Raw genomic sequence first — 17723 nt, 5'->3', positions numbered from 1 at the left:
CCTCCCTGTGCCAGTGATCACCCTCCCTGTGCCAGTGATCACCCTCCCTCTGCCAGTGTGCCAGTGATCACCCTCCCTGTGCCAGTGTGCCAGTGATCACCCTCCCTGTGCCAGTAATCACCCTCCCTGTGCCAGTGATCACCCTCCCTGTGCCAGTGATCACCCTCCCTCTGCCAGTGTGCCAGTGATCACCCTCCCTGTGCCAGTGATCACCCTCCCCTGTGCCAGTGTTGCCACAGATGCCTAAGGTTCCCAGCCCTGCTCTACTGTACAACCACACAGAATGTTCCCAGAATTGCACCATTATAGTTGTATTAACTGTATTGTGTTTACTGTTGCTATGCTGCTCTCTATGATGACTGAATGTTCTCTCACAAGACCAGCTCTGATCTAAGCAGCCTAATTGTGAACACTGGTGTACTGGTGGACGGGTTTCTGAACTGCCCACAGCCCTCCTATGAGACACAGACTGGTTTCTGAACTGCCCACAGCCCTCCTATGAGACACAGACTGGCAGACAATTGCACGAGTCTCTCCGATCCGAGTCCGAGTCGAGTAGCAAGTCATTTGGTCCAAGTCTCAAGCAAGTCTCAAGTTTTTCTGTTGTGGGCAAGTCAAGTCAAGTCGAGTCTCAAGTTTTTACCCTCAAGTCCAAGTCGAGTTGCAAGTCGTCAAATCAATGACTCGAGTCGGACTCGAGTCGAGTCATCAAGTCTCGAGTCCAATACTCTGCCGGACAGGCCGGTTACTTAAGTTGTCCGAGTCAGCTTGTCTCAAGTCGAGTCGAGTCTGGAGTCATTGTCTTCCAAGTCAAGTCGAGTCTCAAGTTTTTACCCTCAAGTCCAAGTCGAGTTGCAAGTCGTCAAATCAATGACTCGAGTCGGACTCGAGTCGAGTCATCGAGTCTCGAGTCCAATACTCTGCAGACTGGAAGGTCCCTGGACCACCTGGAACCACCTGGAACCCCTCAAGGACCACTGGTGGTCCTCAATGACTTTTTTGTTGACGAAGTGTATCTGATTGATTGATTGTTTTTATTTCACAGTATGTAGAATGGGTACATTTCAAACGAAAGCACAAGTCAAAACAAACACTGCTTTCCATGATTAAGCATTATTATGTGACCGGTGGCCAGAATGAGCCACATAGGAACTTTAACAATTTACTTGTTCGCCTCTTGAGAAAACACATTCATATATATATTCAGGCGCACTGTGTAAAAGTAGTAGGGAGATCAATAACTCCTTTCTGTATATTCATTAAATGGATAAGGTACACACAAGGTTCGTGTTTTTCACCAGGTAAAAGAGCATTGCAATTGAAGGTACCAGGAAGAAGGACTGAGGCGGAAACTGTTTTTGTAGGGGGTTACAATATCAAATTAGTTTATTTATCTAAGACAGAAGGCACTCTAAATGGCCGTATGAAACACACTTATTTATACATTCTAAAACCCCAATCCTAAAAACATATACAAACTAACTAAACCTAAAATAAACACTTAACCAAAAAGAAAAAAAAGGAAGGACGATCACTTGTTAAAACTGTTCATATCATCATTTGTGCCAGAGGTTGTGGACTAAAGTGCGGGGTGCATTCGGAGGACAATCAGCCCGGTGTCCCTGGGGCAGGCGTCTACTTCTTATTGATGTTTGTCAATTTTCCAGTAGATAATGAGGCAAAACAATTAGGTCTAATCAAAAGGTTTATTTGAAGATAATACAAAAATGAGAATAAGTCCAAAAGTAAAGTACAACGATGAATCCAAAAAGAATAGCTGTGCAAGCAGCCGATGAACCATACAGAAGTAGAGTCGCACTTGTTCCTCGGTTGTTAGTCTGGCATATTAGCTCCCTTCACTTTGGCTGCCCTCAGATTATATAGAGGATGATTTCACAACACAGATGATTTCAGAATATCACCGATACCGAGCCGGCCCACGAATATTCCGTAGCCTTTCCCAAGTTTCTACCAAAACACATTAGTCATCCTTTTCTCAGAACCTTCCAGAACATTTGGATACTGCCAGAACATTTGGATACTGCCAAAATGTCGACTTGACATGACAACAAGTTATCGTACTGCACAAAGCATCATACCATATTCCCCACCCAACCAGTTCTGATCTTGAGGGAGTAATCAGAATATCTGTGGTGTTGCAACACTGTACTGGTTCAGATGGAAACCACATGTCACACAAAGGACACAGTGCTGGGACCACATGAATACACTCAGTCAGAGAACAAATTGAAGCATACATAGGTCAAAGGGTTAATAGAATATACACCTGTTTATATAGAATGATACGCCTCTATATGTATGATTGATTCCTATACATTCTTTACACTGTAACACACATGAGACGTGGTGCCAATTCAACTGTTCCAAACATACATATCCTATACTAAGATGTAGCCGTAGACAGGTGCATACAGGTGAGTACTGTGTCGGTTCGATACTTACAGGCAAACCTGTCTGTGTCTGGCGTGCAGTACCACTGGTCCCCGTCCCCAGGGCTGGACTGGCCACAGGTCATACCGGGCATTTTCCCGGTGGGCCCGGTGGGCCGCGACCGCCAGTAGCCCATACATGGGCTACTGGCGGCCTGAGGGCCACATGTGGCCCCCACCTTCACTTAATGCAGCCCGCAGGTTAATATCAACTGTAGGCCCCCCAGTCTACAGTTGAGGGATGTTTATACCATCCCTCTACACTGGGGGTGCTGTTTATACCATCCCTCTACACTGGGGGCGCTGTTTATACCATCCCTCTACACTGGGGGTGCTGTTTATACCATCCCTCCCCACTGGGGACGCTGTTTATACCAGTCAGTCTGTCATACCATCCCTCCCCACTGGGGACGCTGTTTATACCAGTCAGTCTGTCATACCATCCCTCCCCACTGGGGACGCTGTTTATACCAGTCTCTCTGTCATACCATCCCTCCCCACTGGGGGGCACTGTTTATACCAGTCAGTCTGTCATACCATCCCTCCCCACTGGGGGCGCTGTTTATACCAGTCTCTCTGTCATATCATCCCTCCCCACTGGGGGCGCTGTTTATACCAGTCTCTCTGTCATACCATCCCTCCCCACTGGGGGCGCTGTTTATACCAGTCAGTCTGTTATACCACCCCCCCCCACTGGGGGTGCTGTTTATACCATCCCTCTACACTGGGGGTGCTGTTTATACCATCCCTCCCCACTGGGGACGCTGTTTATACCAGTCTCTCTGTCATACCATCCCTCCCCACTGGGGGCACTGTTTATACCAGTCAGTCTGTCATACCATCCCTCCACACTGGGCCCCCACATGTGGCCCCCACCTTCACCTAATGCGGCCCGCAGGTTAATATCAACTGGCGGCCTGAGGGCCACATGTGGCCCCCACCTTCACCTAATGCGGCCCGCAGGTTAATATCAACTGGCGGCCTGAGGGCCACATGTGGCCCCCACCTTCACCTAATGCGGCCCGCAGGTTAATATCAACTGGCGGCCTGATCTAACCTCTTAATTTTTATCTCAAAGTGCACCAGATTGAAGCATTTTCATGGCAAATTTACAGATTTTTCTGGACCCGGGGGGTCCACCCCTGCACTGCACCCCGGCGGTGCAGTGCAGGGGTGGGGCCACATAATATTATGTTGCTTAGGGCCACTAAACGCCTAGAACCGGCACTGTTTGTATCATTTATGTTGTTCTGTAAAAGTGGTGGTATTAGGGCTTGTTTGTGTGTGTGTGCCTCGACGGAGTGGGTGGTAGAGTTTCTGCTATCTGCGCGCTGGTTGTGGTGGGCCGGTCTGGGCCAAATTCACGCCAAAATGACCGGGCCGAATTTTTGTCCCAGTCCAGCCCTGCCCGTCCCTCTCCGTCCGGTGACCGCTGTCTAGGCTCGTCTCTCTCGACTCTCTGTCTCTGGATCTCCACCAGCGATGTCGATCCCAGAATGACTCGCTATTTCAATATCTATACTTTGTTTCACTCACTCTTTCCTCTACACAGCCACGCTCAAGTTGTCACTGTGCCGACTCGATAGCTGGCATGGGCACCGTGGTTCCAGTCCCCTCTGCACTGTCACGATCCTCTCTGTTACGGCACTCCTGGGAGCTTTCTGCCGGGACAACCTTACTCCTCGCTGCCTTCCTGCAGACTGAGGTCGGCCATTTGAATGCACCATGGGCCCGCCCCTCAGCAGCACGTGCATCCCAAGGGGCCAGTGAGGCTTTCCAACGTTGAAGCACTGGGCCCTAGTGGTAAGAGGATGGACTGCAGGCGGACCCGTGGAAGTATGATTGGGAAACCCCGTGCAGCTGGGCTTTAACGTTGAGCGCGTTTGCACTTCCGCATTTTGGGCACCAAATTTTGGTGCCCAAATCGAAAAAAAGGCGGAAGTAGAAGGCTTTTCCGGGTGCTTCAAAACGCCACTGAGCAACTTCCACTGACATGAATAGCGGGGGGGCGGAGCTTCGTGCCAGATCAGTCTCTATCCTTTTAATACTCTATGGCGCATCCGCCGCTCGTTAACCAACAGGAACAATGAGGAACTATTATTACACACACAATACATTTACATGTGGAAACAACACAATGCATTGCTGTGCTAGGATTATTATTGTTTAAACCACATAAATCCAGAGAAACCTTCTCCTTGACCCTCTCACAATTACACTATGCTTTATATTGTGTCTAGAACATCCTTAATGTAAACGAGATAAGGGTTTATTATTCCTATAAATAAAGAATGTCAATCATCATCACCATCCATGTGTTCAGTAACAGTGTTTAACATTCATGTTATTCCTAAAGCTAGTGGAAGGCAGTCCATTCATCCTTACAAGTATTCAGTAACAGTTACACACCGCCTCCACCAGATGGCAGCAGAGAGGCAGAGGTGCATGCTCCGTGTGACACGTTGACCCGGAAGTAGATGCGTGTTGTTGGCAGGGTTGCCAAGTCTGCTTATTTCCCGTTACTTTTGGCTTAAGACTAATTATTAATATAATAAATGACCAAAACATTAATTATCATAGACATACATAGTATTTATAATGATAAATGCATCAAATCTTTTTATTAGCATTATATGGTCATATTATTGGGTTTGTTTTGGCTTGTTTTTCTTGATTTGGCTTTAAGAGTTGGCTTGTTTTTGGAGGTGGTTTGGCTTATTTCTCTCACTCAATGTGGCAACACTGGCAGTGGTTCTTTGTATTCAGCGTAATTGCGGAATCGGAGAGAAGCTTGTTGTTGATCCTGACCTAATCTAGAGAAAATAGAAATTTTCCACATTCTATAAGTTCTAAGTGTATTTAATACACATTCTATATTACAGTAGGAGCAGAAACATTTACACATTATATAAGTTTATGTTACATTAAGTCGGTTCTTCGGTGCCAATGAAATGTTGTGACGAGTCACGACCCGAAATCATCTCGGCTCTCCAGCGGTGTTTCCTCCTTCATTCAGCCCAGCTTCAAGTTCCATTCGTCGGCGTTGAAGCCAAGGAAACAGCGGTAGTTTGGAAGAGAGTCTCTTTGGTGTAAATGTCTCCTAAAGGAGGTAAAACGAGTCCAATGGAGTCTGTACGGCTGAAGATACATGAACACATGACGTCAGTGGTGGGAGAGGACATATTGTGCGTTTTGGACAAACACACAACAAGCGGTGATGTTTGTCGGCTCAGAGTGTTTGTGTTGGAGCGCCTCAGTGCGGCCGCACAGTTCATGGTCAACCTTTTCCAGAGAGAGATGGAGACACTAGAAACTCTGCTGGAGAAACAAAACAAACTGCTGGACATTGACTTTGATATGGACATCGATCTACACAATGCAGGTATGTGTGTTACACACACAACACCAAACTACACACTGCAGGAATGTGTGTTACACACACAACAGAAAAATACACACTGCAGGTAGGCTATGTGTGTTACACACACAACACCAAACTACACACTTCAGGTAAGCCTATGTGTGTTACACACGACACCAAACTACACACTTCAGGTATGTGTGTTACACACACAACACCAAACTACACACACACAGCACTAAACTAGTATACACTGCACAAGTGCACATACAATTTAGGGGCGACTGTGGCTCAAGAGGTAGAGCAGGTCGTCCAATGATCCATGGGTCGGCGGTTCGAATCCCGGCTCCTCCTGTCTACATGTCGAAGTGTCCTTGGGCAAGACACTGAACCCCAAATTGCTCCCGATGTGCTGGTTGGTACCTTGCATGGCTTCCGCTGCAATCGGTGTATGAATGTGTGCGTGAATGGGTGAATGTAATGCACAATCTATGTAAAGCGCCTTGGATAAAGGCGCTATATAAATGCACCATTTACCATTTACAATTTAGGCAGAGCGACTTACAGTAAGCAAGCACAAAACATGGTAATACATCAAATACATGAAAATATATCAATATTCCACTGTAAGCTTAGCTTACATGAGTCTTGACTAACGAAACTATGTGTATACACTATAGAGTGCTATGTCTACATAAATATATATATAGACAAATAGGCATCTAATTTAAATAAATGTAGCCTATGCATTCGCCTGTAAGGTCGTCATGGCTAGGGCAAGTGCTATGTGCTAAGATGGAGTCGGAATAGGTGGGTTTTCAGACTACGGCGAAAGATTGCGAGTGAGTCTGCAGTTCTGATTACAATTCATTCCATAGTTTTGGGGCCAGATGGGAGAAGAGTTTGGGACGTGTGGAGTGTTGTCCCAGTGTTTTTAGTGAATGTACTTCCAGCTTCCCTGCGTTGGCTGATCTGAGCGAGCGGGAAGGTTTGTAGGGTCCGATCAGACTTGCGAAATATGGGTGTGCCATACCTTTGGTTGCTTTGAATGGCAGCATCAGAACTTTATACTCTGTGCGGGCAGCGTCCGGGAGCCAATGGAGGGAGCGGAGAAGGGGGTAGACGTGTGAGAATTTTGGCTGGTTGAAAACCAAGCGAGCTGCGGCATTCTGGTTCAATTGGAGAGGTGTGCATGTGTGCATGCCGGTAGGGCAGTAAGGAGAGTTACCATAGTCAAGTTTTGATATGCAGGGCTGGGTGCAATAACCGCCATACCGCCGGTATACAACGCATACCGCGGTATCGGGTTCGTTACCGCGGTAAAAAAAAAAAAAGGTCCTAACCCTAACCCTAGTTCTAACCTTAACCCTGGGTTCTAAGCCTAAGTGCATATGGTTGATATGAAATAAAGTGTATCATAATAAACAGTGAGGCTCAGTCAGTCTAATCATATGCCAGCAACACCAGAGGGAGTTCAACAAACCATGTGCAACCCAGATTCGGCACAAACAAGTATTGATTGATTGATTGATTGAACTATTTATTAAGTTTGCAGAATTACAGTAGCCTACATTTCAAGCACAACTCCATACAAAGACTGTTAACTGCGAGTGGACGACCCAATAAAGCATTACACTTGTTTACAAGAGGGTCCACCTAAATTCATTTCACTCCTATGCCACAAAAATGTGGAACGCCCTACCAACTGTCATTAAGACATGTAAATCCCTTGACTCCACCCACCCCCACCCACCCCTTTCCCCCCCACTGTATATGTTTTCCCCCCTTTTTTACCTCCTTTATGATGATTTCCTGTTTTTGGCTTTATAGAAGTGTATAGTGTACAAAATGTTATGATGAATTGAACAAGGTGGACCCTCTTGTAAACTAGTGTAATGCTTTATGGTGTCGTCCACTCACAGAGTAACAGTTAACAGTTTTTGTATTGAGTTGTGCAAATGTACTGTAAACTGTTAATACAAACTTAAATCAAGCAATAATGTTAACTCATGGCTTGGGGACTGGGGAGGCGCGCAGTTGCTGCGTGGTGTGGAGCGGCTGGAAGTTGAACCTTTCAATTCATCATATATTAAATCTATCAGTTAACTTGGAATTTGTTTAATATGTTTAAGATTTTAGGTTCCATGATGAGGGGACGTTTTTGAATGGTGACGTGTTTGTTTCATGCGATGCGCTGCTGAGCGGGCATTTCATTGGAGTGAGAATGGTTGCCATTGCGATTCCAAGTGAAGACAGTGTGCGGGATTCTTTTTTTCTCTACTTCTCAGTTCCAGTTATCCGACGCACCTGTAGGTGTGCAGAATGACTTTTTCTTAGTCAGTCAAAAGATAAAAACAGTTCTGTCCGTCCTGTCTGTACAGCTCTCTCTCTCTCTCCCTCCCTCTCCCCCTTTCTCTTCTCTCGCTGACAGACATCAATACAAAGTTGAAACCTGTTACAACGATGCGCCCTTATCCATAGGCTACACGTTTAGCCTAATGTTTCTCTCTCTCTCCCTTCCTTTCTCTTCTCGTCTCTCGCTGACAGACATCAATACAAAGTTGAAACCTGTTACAACGATGCGCCCTTATCCATAGGCTAGACGTTTAGCCTAATGTTTCTCTCTCTCTCTCTCCCTTTCTCTTCTCGTCTCTCGCTGACAGACATCAATACAAAGTTGAAACCTGTTACAACGATGCGCCCTTATCCATAGGCTACACGTTTAGCCTAATGTTTCTCTCTCTCTCTCTCGCCCTTTCTCTTCTCGTCTCTCGCTGACAGACATCAATACAAAGTTGAAACCGTTACAACGATGCGCCCTTATCCATAGGCTACACGTTTAGCCTAATGTTTCTCTCTCTCTCTGACGGTCTGAGCAATGCATGATGCACCTGGCTGTTACAATAGCGCGAGGTATTAATATTCGCTCAAAACAAAGTCGGACAATGTTTTAAATTAGGCTACTCCAAACCAGACCCACCTATAAATGTTGTCTGTTGTGACATCAATGGGATCGCAGGAAAAAGACATAACGTCATAACGGCGGTATGGGGGCCGACAATAACCGCGGTAATACAAATCCCATACCGCCCTATGACTGATGTCTGGATAAGGAGCTGGGCTGACTCCTGGGTGAGGAAGGGTCTGATTTGCAGGTATATGCCATAACACCAACACCAAACTACACACTGTGTGTGTGTGTGTGTGTGTGTGTGGTGTGTGTGTGTGTGTGTGTGTGTGCGTGCGTGCGTGATGCTAATCTTTGGGGGGGAAACGACCCGCGGGTGCCCGATTCATATTTTGACCCGTCCCGCCAAAATGTCATGTGTGTGTGCGTGTGTATGGGGTAGCCTATGATTTAGACTCGTGGATGTATTTTATCGATTTTTACATTTTCATATCTACGAGAGTCTAAGTGCTCCTTCCCCTGCAGTCAATGCAGAGACACCAGCTCAACCCTTAGAGCTCCGAACATGTACGAATGTAAAATATAAGTTGCTCACCGCAATGTCCCAGATGTTAGATAGGCCTACAGTGTGCTTGTGCAATGTAGTAGTCCGTAGTTGTCAAATAAAGAACTGTTTTAATCCCGTTTGTGGACGATTCTGTCTGAAGTAGTGAGGGGGCACATCTGATGAAAGCCATAATTACGCTCAATGTTAACAGGAAGTAAACGAGGGGGAAATGCTGTTTGCTCCACAATACACATAAATAAAAACAGTAAATAAATAACCTGTAATACTAATACCACAGCAAAGTCCATTGTTCATTTAGACTTGTTTAGCAGTCTTACAGCCTGGGGGAGAAAACTGTTCTTCAGTCTGCTTGTGCTGGCCTTGATGCTCTGGTACCTCTTCCCTGAGGGAAACAGTGTGGACAGACTGTTATGAGGGTGTCTTTGGTCCTTGATGCTCTGGTACCTCTTCCCTGAGGGAAACAGTGTGAACAGACTAAGTTACGTATGTAACTGTGGTTCTATGAATTCTGGATGACTGCCAGGCAGTGCTTATCACTGGATGATATCCGTCTCACGTACGTGCAGGTCGAGTAAATAATAACAACAAAGTCACGGATGTGACATGATGACGGTGGGCGTGGAGCGCAGTAGTCACTAATGACTTCCCTGTGGAATCTTCTCGCGAGATTCCTAGTGAACTCTGGCAGTCATCCAGAATTCATAGAACCACAGTTACATATGTAACCTACGTTCTATTTCATTCTTACTGAGTGCTTAACACTGGATGACTAGTACCAACGAACCCCCGGCTAGGTAAGGGACCCCCAGAACAGCAGTCGCAACTGCATTAGTTGCCGCTAAATTAACCATATAGAACCGGGCAAAAGTACACGGTGCGGCCCATGAGGCCACAGCACAAATCTCGCTCAGAGGAACCCCTCGTAGTGCCGCCCAGGAAGTGGAAACACTTCTGGTGGAGTGGCCTCTGACATTGTGAGGCAGTGGCAGGCCTCTTTTCCCACGATTTTGTAACCCATTTTTCACCCCTGTGTCAATTATCTAATGTGATCCTGGGCTCTACACACCCTCCGCCAACCTAGTCCCCATATATGGGCGACATGGGGAGAGCAACGGACTTGAACTCATGCTTCCTTCATGCCTGAGTGTCCAAGTTGCTCCTTTACACCTGACAGGGGGGAGTTTCCCTGGTTGGACGTAGCACGTGGAAGGAACATGTTATTCCAACCAGTTACTTTCCCCTCCATCAGGCGCCCCGGCTGGCCAGGTGGAGGCAGTTTAGAGACCAGGATTACTGCATGTTTTTTGTGAGGGTACCTACCCTAGGGGACACGGGGAGAACATGCAAACTCCACACAGAAAGGCCCTTTCACAAACCCGCCTTCGGGTATGGGCACTGATGACGCGGAGGAGGAAACACGCCGCCAGCACCCACAGCGTCCCGAGCGGGAATCGAACCCAGGACCTTCTAGCTGTGAGGCGACAGCATTACCAACTGTGCCACCGTGCCCCCGTGTGGCAGGCCTCTTGACCTGTATGCCTCCTCAATCACCATGACAACCCATTTTGAAAGCCTCTGCTTGGACAGGGCCTGCCCCTTCCTGTGCCCGCCGAAGTCTGTGTAGCGTTAACGCTATCAGTGGGAAAGGTGGGAATGCATAGAGGACATCTGGCCACGGGTGTGCCAGAGCATCCTGTCCTAACGGGTTCGATGTCTCCATCAGGGAGAACCAAGGAGGGCAATGTGTTGTGGACTCCGAGGCAAACAGGTCCACTTCCGCTGTGCCGTATCTGCGCCAGATCTCCTCTACTACCTCTGGGTGGAGTCTCCACTCCCCTGAGGGAGGCTTCTGGCGGGACAGAAAATCTGCCACCACATTCTGTGGCCCTGGCAGAAACATAGCCCTCAGGCTTAAAAAGCGAGGTAAAGCCCACACGAGGAGTTGCCGTGCCACCCGTAGTGATAGGGTCGATCTGGTCCCCCCCTGGCGGTTTATGTGGTAGACAGCTAACTTGTTGTCGGACCGCACAAGCACATGCCTGCCCTTCAGCTGCAGAGCAAAGTGTCGAAGTGCTAGGAATATAGCACGAAGCTCGAGCACATTTATGTGCTGTGTCAACTCTTGTCCTGTCCAGAGCCCCCTCACAGCTCTGCGTTGCCATACAGCCTGTCCCTCCAGGGCTGCAGTGTGAGAAGGCAGCTGCTGGACACCCTGACTCTCCTGGACATGTGGCATTTGGGGTCTAGATGTAGACCATTGACCCAGATCTGGAATGGCCGCAGCCGCAGGAGACCCAGAGGCACTACTGCTGTCACTGATGTCAGCATTCCTAACAACCTGAGAAACAGGCTGAACCTCAACTTCCTGTTCCTCCGAAAACAGAGAAGAAGATGTAGAATGGCTTCCCCTCGTTGAGGAGTGGGAAAAGCCAGCATTCGGCGGGAGTCTAGGACCAAGCCGATAAACACAACTGTCTGGCTGGGAGTGAGACAGCTCTTCTTGTGGTTGACTGTAAGGCCTAGCCGTGTCACATGACATATAAGGGCTGCCGTATCCTGCTCCACCTGTTCTCTGGTTGGAGAGCAAGTCAGCCAGTCGTCCAAGTACGGGAGGATTAGCATGCCACGGGCCTGCAGTGGGGCCAGTGCCGCCCGCATGCACCTCGTGAATATCCGAGGGGCCAGGGAAATCCCAAACGGGAGCACCCTGAACTGGTAGGCTCTGCCTTCGAATGCAAAGCGCAGATACTGCCTGTGGTGCAGGGCAATAGGGACGTGGAAATATGCGTCCTTTAAGTCGATCGATGTGAACCAGCTGTGCGTTGTGACTGCCTGGAGCACATCAGCTGTCCTCAACATATGGAAGGGTAACACCTTCAGATAGGTGTTGAGCCTGCGCAAGTCCAGTATAGGACGGAAACCATCTTTCTTTGTGACCAAAAAATACATGTAAAACCCACCTTGCTGTGTCTGCAGATCGAGTTCTTCGATGGTATTCTTCTCCAGGAGGGTGGCCACCTCCTGCCTGAGTGCCTGGGATTCCGTGGGATCCTTCATGATGGTCATCTTGATCCCACTGTGAACGGGGGGCCGGTGGCGGAACTGGATATTGTACCCTTGGGAGAGCGTGGCCACCACCCAAGGGTCTGAAGCGGAGCTTTCCCAGTAGCTGAGATGCTGCTGGGAGAAGCGTCCCACCGCCAGCCCCGGGCATTCAGGGCCTACTCCTCTGGCCCTTCTGGTCTCTAGGCGGGCGAAACCCAACCCCCAAGTCCTCTGAGGTGCCGGGCGAGAGGGGCCACGGCGACGTTGGTCGGTCAGTCTGTAGTTCGAGGCCCTTGGGTAGCTGTCTTGCTGCAATGGTGGCCGAGAGCGGCTGGTTCCATAACCTGGTGCAGACCGTTGCCTCGGTACTGGGGGAGGCCCCTTGAGGCTGGCAAACTGCTTCCTTCTGTCGTTAGCTTGGACGCTACGCTCCAAGGCTTGCTGTGCCGCAGCACCAAACACCTCCCCAGGAATTACGGGGAGTTTACGGAGGACTGTCCGGCATTGCTCAGGTAGTGGGGATTGGGCCAACCACCCCGGTCTGCGAGCTACGGTTAATGTTGACAGTAGTCTGCTAAGCTCTGTTATGTACGCCAATGACTCCAGAGAAGCGTCACTCAGGTTCTGGACGGAAGCATCCACACCTGGATTGGCATTCGCGCCCGACGAAGCCTCTACACCTGAGGGGGCATCCGTGCCCGAGGATTGTAGAGAGTGGGACAGAGCCAGCATAATGTGGGACATTGAATTTCCAATGTGGCCTATCCGCATATAGCTCTTGACCAGTAGGTCGTCTGTAGTGCGGCACTGGGGCCTGGGACAGCGGGACACCGGTCGCAGGGCCTCATCAGGTGAGCAAACTAGGGAGGTAATTGATGGCTCCACGGATGGCGCTTTATCAAGCCCATACTTGGCAGCGTCTTGCATAGAGGCCAAGGCCCTATCATCAGAGACATGGTGGGTCTTGGTCTTGGTGTTGGGGTCTACCCAGCATTTGTGGAGCTCTTTAATGTATCCCTCGGAGACGGGGACACTGCTGTAGCAGCAGCCTCATCCAGGCCCAAGCGCGCCAGCGCCATGCCGATCACAGGCTTAATAGAGGTCGGGTTAGACCCGGAATCCCCTCTGACTTCACTGCTCGACCGTGACGAGCGGGTGTATAAAGTCCTGGCGGCCGTCTCTGCCTCCTCTTGTGCGGGTTCATCACCGAAGTCAGTGCAGGAAGCCCTTGTGGATACCGAGTCCTCATCCCACGCTGGGGAGGAGGCGGCAGATTGTAGAGCATCGGCCTGTAGGTCGCCGGCCTGGGGAACAGGCCTATCTGGCTGAAGGTTCAGGAGTAGCTCCTTCGTCTCAGCGAATTGGGATGCCAAGGTGTCTACCTTAGCAGCCAACGGGTCCGCCTTAGTACGCCTAGCTGAGGGGGCATCTTTTCTGGCCCTCTTATGCAGGGTCTTCCGAGATGTAGAGGCCCTCTGCCACTTATCTGCAGGGGCACCAGATGGGGGAATCATCTGGCTCTCTGGCTGCTGATCTTGCACCTCAGCAAGCCTGGCCAGCTTCAGGTCCCGAGACATGTAGCTGCAGTTCATGCATTGGCCCTCGGTTATCCCCTGCTTCAGGTGTGCTACGCCCAGGCATTGGGGCATTCATCATGGCCATCATCGTCCCCCAGTGGAGCCATGCAAACAGCGCAAGGGTGCAAGTACTAGAGCGAAGGCACTCGTAAACAGAATTGTACTGTGGAACACTACTATGGTGGCTATGGAGCGGAGACACTCCAAGACACGTGAAATACCCACAAGTGGAACCACTCTTTTGGGAATAACTATGAATATTAAATTATAAACAAGCTCTGTAATGAGCGCAAACACTCAACAGGCAAGCAATAAACTTAGGTTATTTACTGAACGAGCAAAACACCCTCCAGACAATTCAAACTAAATCTGCTATATAGATATAGTTATGAATAAGCTACTGTAATGAGCGCAGACACTCAACAGGCAAACAATAAACTTATATAGGTTGTTTACTGAACGAGCAAAACACCCGCCAGACAATTCAAACAAAATCTACTATATAGATATAGTTATAAACAAGTAAGACGCGCAAACGCGGGAAGCGAACGCAGCTCGTAAATTGCAATAACAACAATTAGAATAAATTACGTACTTTTTAAGGTTTTTTTAAGTTAATTTTTTTTAAATTAAATGTTTTTTAAAAAAAAATTTAGTGTATGTATGTGTGCGTGCGTGCGTGTTTTTTTTTAAGTTTTTTGTTTAAGTTTTTTTTTAAGTTAAGTTTTTTTTTAAGTGTAGTTTTTTGTGTGTGCGTTTTTCCTTTTTAAGTTTTTTTTTTAAGTTAAGTTTTTTTTTAAGTTAAGTTTTTTTTTAAGTTAAGTTTGTGTGTGCGTTTTTCCTTTTTACGTTTTTTTTTTAAGTTAAGTTTTTTTTTAAGTTAAGTTTTTTTTTAAGTTAAGTTTTTTGTGTGTGTGCGTTTTTCCTTTTTAATTTTTTTTTTTAAGTTAAGTTTTTTTTTAAGTTAAGTTTTTTTTTAAGTTAAGTTTTTTGTGTGTGTGCGTTTTTCCTTTTTAATTTTTTTTTTTAAGTTACGTTTTTTTTAAGTTAAGTTTTTTTTTAAGTTAAGTTTTGTGTGTGTGTGTGTGTGCGTGCGTGCGTGCGTGCGTGCGTGCGTGCGTGCGTGCGTGCGTGTGTGTGTGTGCACGTTTTTTTTAAGTTAAGTTTTTTTTTAAGTTAAGTTTTTTGTGTGTGTGTGCGTGCGTGCGTGCGTGCGTGCGTGCGTGCGTGCGTGCGTGCGTGCGTGCGTGTGTGTGCGTGCGTGCATGTGTGTGTGTGTGTTTTTGTGTGTGATACAGCTGCGCCCTCTGGTGGTGGGCGGGTGGTGTTACAGCGTGACACACAGACACACACACACACAGACACACGGACGTGATCTGCTGGGTCTCATAGTAAATGCTCACTGCGTTCGCAATAAGCTCTGTAATGAGCGCAGACGCTCAACAGGGAAACGATAAACTTAGCTGTTTACTGAAAATAAGCAAAAATACTGAAAACAAGCAAAACATCATACAATAATGATAACAAGTTTTATAAATTGGCTCTGTAATGAGCGCAAACGCTCAACAAGCAAGCAGTTAACTTAGGTTGTTTATACTGGAACGAGTAAAGCACCCGCCAGATAATGTAAACAGAAATTGAATAACGTTTAACAACTAAACAAAGGAAAGAAAGGAGACCGAAATCAGACTCTTATTATTATTATTATTATTATTTATTATTATTATTATATTATATATATAATATATACAAACCTATAGCGTCTCCAGCAGCATGGCCAGTGCAAACACCGGCTTGCTGAGAGTACAAAAGTGTGTCTTTATCGCAGCCCTTGGAGGACGCAACACGATGCTCCAACCTTACCTTAAGGTTACAGGGCTCCCGGTGACAAGACGGTAGTTTAATTATATGAGTATCTCTCAATAAAGGAATAACCTCAAACCTGCTACGCGCCTGCGAGAAGATCAAAAGGGAAGTCATTAGTGAAGGCTGTGGCTTATGCACGCTGACTACTGAGCTCCACGCCCACCGTCATCATGTCACATCCGTGACTTTGTTATTATTTACTCGACCTGCACGTACGTGAGACGGATATCATCCAGTGTTAAGCACTGCCTCTGGCAGTCAGTAAGAATGAACTGTTATGACGGTGTGTTTGGTCCTTGATGCTCTGGTACCTCTTCCCTGAGGGAAACGGTGTGAACAGAATGTTATGAGGGTGTGTTTGGTCCTTGATGCTCTGGTACCTCTTCCCTGAGGGAAACAGTGTGAACAGACTGTTATGAGGCTGTGTTTGGTCCTTGGTGATCCTCATAGAAGTACCTGATGGTTTGTGGACTCAGGCTGAACTTCTGGAGGCGTCTGAGTCCATATAGGCGCTGTAGGGCTTTTGCAAACACCATAGTCGTGTGAGCCTCCCATTTCAGTCTCTCATGAATGAATGGTCATCTGAGTTACTACAGGGAGGGGGGGGGGGGGGATTTGTGTTATTGGAAGAAGAAAATAATACATCCACCACTTGAGTACGAGCATCCCCATGCTGAGGGGAACATTAGACAAAATGTAAATCTATAATCTCACAACGCCTTGCTTTGCGAGGCATTGTGAGCTTGTAGATCGGCTATTTCAGGCACAGAGGTTTGGTGTAGACTCAGAGAGAAAATGATAGAATAGTCAGTAGGTTAACAATTATATTAAAATATGTTTCAATGATTCAATTCATGATACGATTCGAATCCAGATATTAGGTTCACAGTACGATTATTCACGATGTTTTTAAACACAATTAATTTCCAGACAAATGACCGACCTAACCATATTGTTTTTTAATTAATATTAATATTTCAGCTGCATTCTCACCAACAATAAAACACTTTATTATTTTTAACCATTTATTTCATTCGGATTAGTGGAGAAAAGTTAAGCTAGAGCTAAAAAAAGAAAAGAAAAAAAGGCCCCTGGGAACGTGCCAAAATTGCTCATATGGTAGATCCGGCCCTGTCAATGTTAAGATGAAGAAAAAACAAAACGAGCCCGGACACACAGACACGAGGCCCTCTTCTAGTCTACGCCTTGCCTATTCCAGGACTCGGAGCCTCGTTGTAAAACGGATACTTATTTTTTAAACAATGGCGATCCAGACAAAACCAATAGGAGAATAAATGTCATCTAATGATAAAAGCATTTGAGTTGTTGAGCTGATGCTAACCTCTTCTCTCCTCCTTATGTCTGTGTGTAAAGAGGTTACATCTGAATATGAGAAGTGGAGATCCAGTCTGGTCCAGGAGGAACCACAACCTCCACAGCATCAGAGGAGATCCAGTCTGGTCCAGGACAAACCACAACCTCCACAGCATCAGAGGAGATCCAGTCTGGTCCAGGAGGAACCACAACATCAGAGGAGATCCAGTCTGGTCCAGGAGGAACCACAACCTCCACACATTAAAGAGGAACAGGATGAGGAGGCTGATGTGTCATCATTGACATTACTACACTGGGAGACGAGCTGTGACACTCTCTCAGGTAAATAAAATTAAATATCACTTTATCGATTCTAATCTAACAAGCAATGTTATGACTCTTGTAGATCTGCTATTTTTTAATAGGCAAAGTATGAAATATGGCTTAACACATTTTGTGCCCAAAACGTCTGTGGACGTCATGGGTATTACCGCACGTGCATAGCCCAAGACGTCTGTGGACGTTTTTATTAAAAAAAATCAGAAAAATCAAAACACTTTTTTTTTTTTTTTTTTAACACGTGGTGCCAAAGTTTTTTTTTTTCGCCATTGAGAATGCATTTGGCGTTTAAATT

At 47.0% G+C, this 17723-nt stretch overlaps 1 protein-coding gene across 4 annotated transcripts in view; it reads left to right on the top strand.

Moving 5' to 3' along the window:
• The window catches only part of LOC306943732 (uncharacterized protein), a 699978-nt gene that overhangs the window by 10165 nt on the left and 672090 nt on the right, over positions 1-17723 (top strand). For 2 of the 4 annotated variants that reach the window (XM_079530261.1, XM_079530260.1), the window contains exons 1-2: positions 5230-5832; positions 17150-17431. The exons of the other annotated variants lie outside the window; for them this stretch is intronic. In XM_079530261.1, coding sequence (XP_079386387.1) covers positions 5544-5832; positions 17150-17431 — 571 coding nt within the window. In that variant the 5' untranslated portion in view covers positions 5230-5543. Of the gene's footprint in view, positions 1-5229; positions 5833-17149; positions 17432-17723 lie in introns of those variants that run through there. 4 annotated transcript variants of the gene reach the window in all.

Source organism: Electrona antarctica, assembly GCF_951216825.1.
Source record: "Electrona antarctica genome assembly, chromosome: 2".
NCBI lineage: Eukaryota > Metazoa > Chordata > Actinopteri > Myctophiformes > Myctophidae > Electrona > Electrona antarctica.
This window is presented reverse-complemented; position numbering and strand designations above follow the sequence as displayed.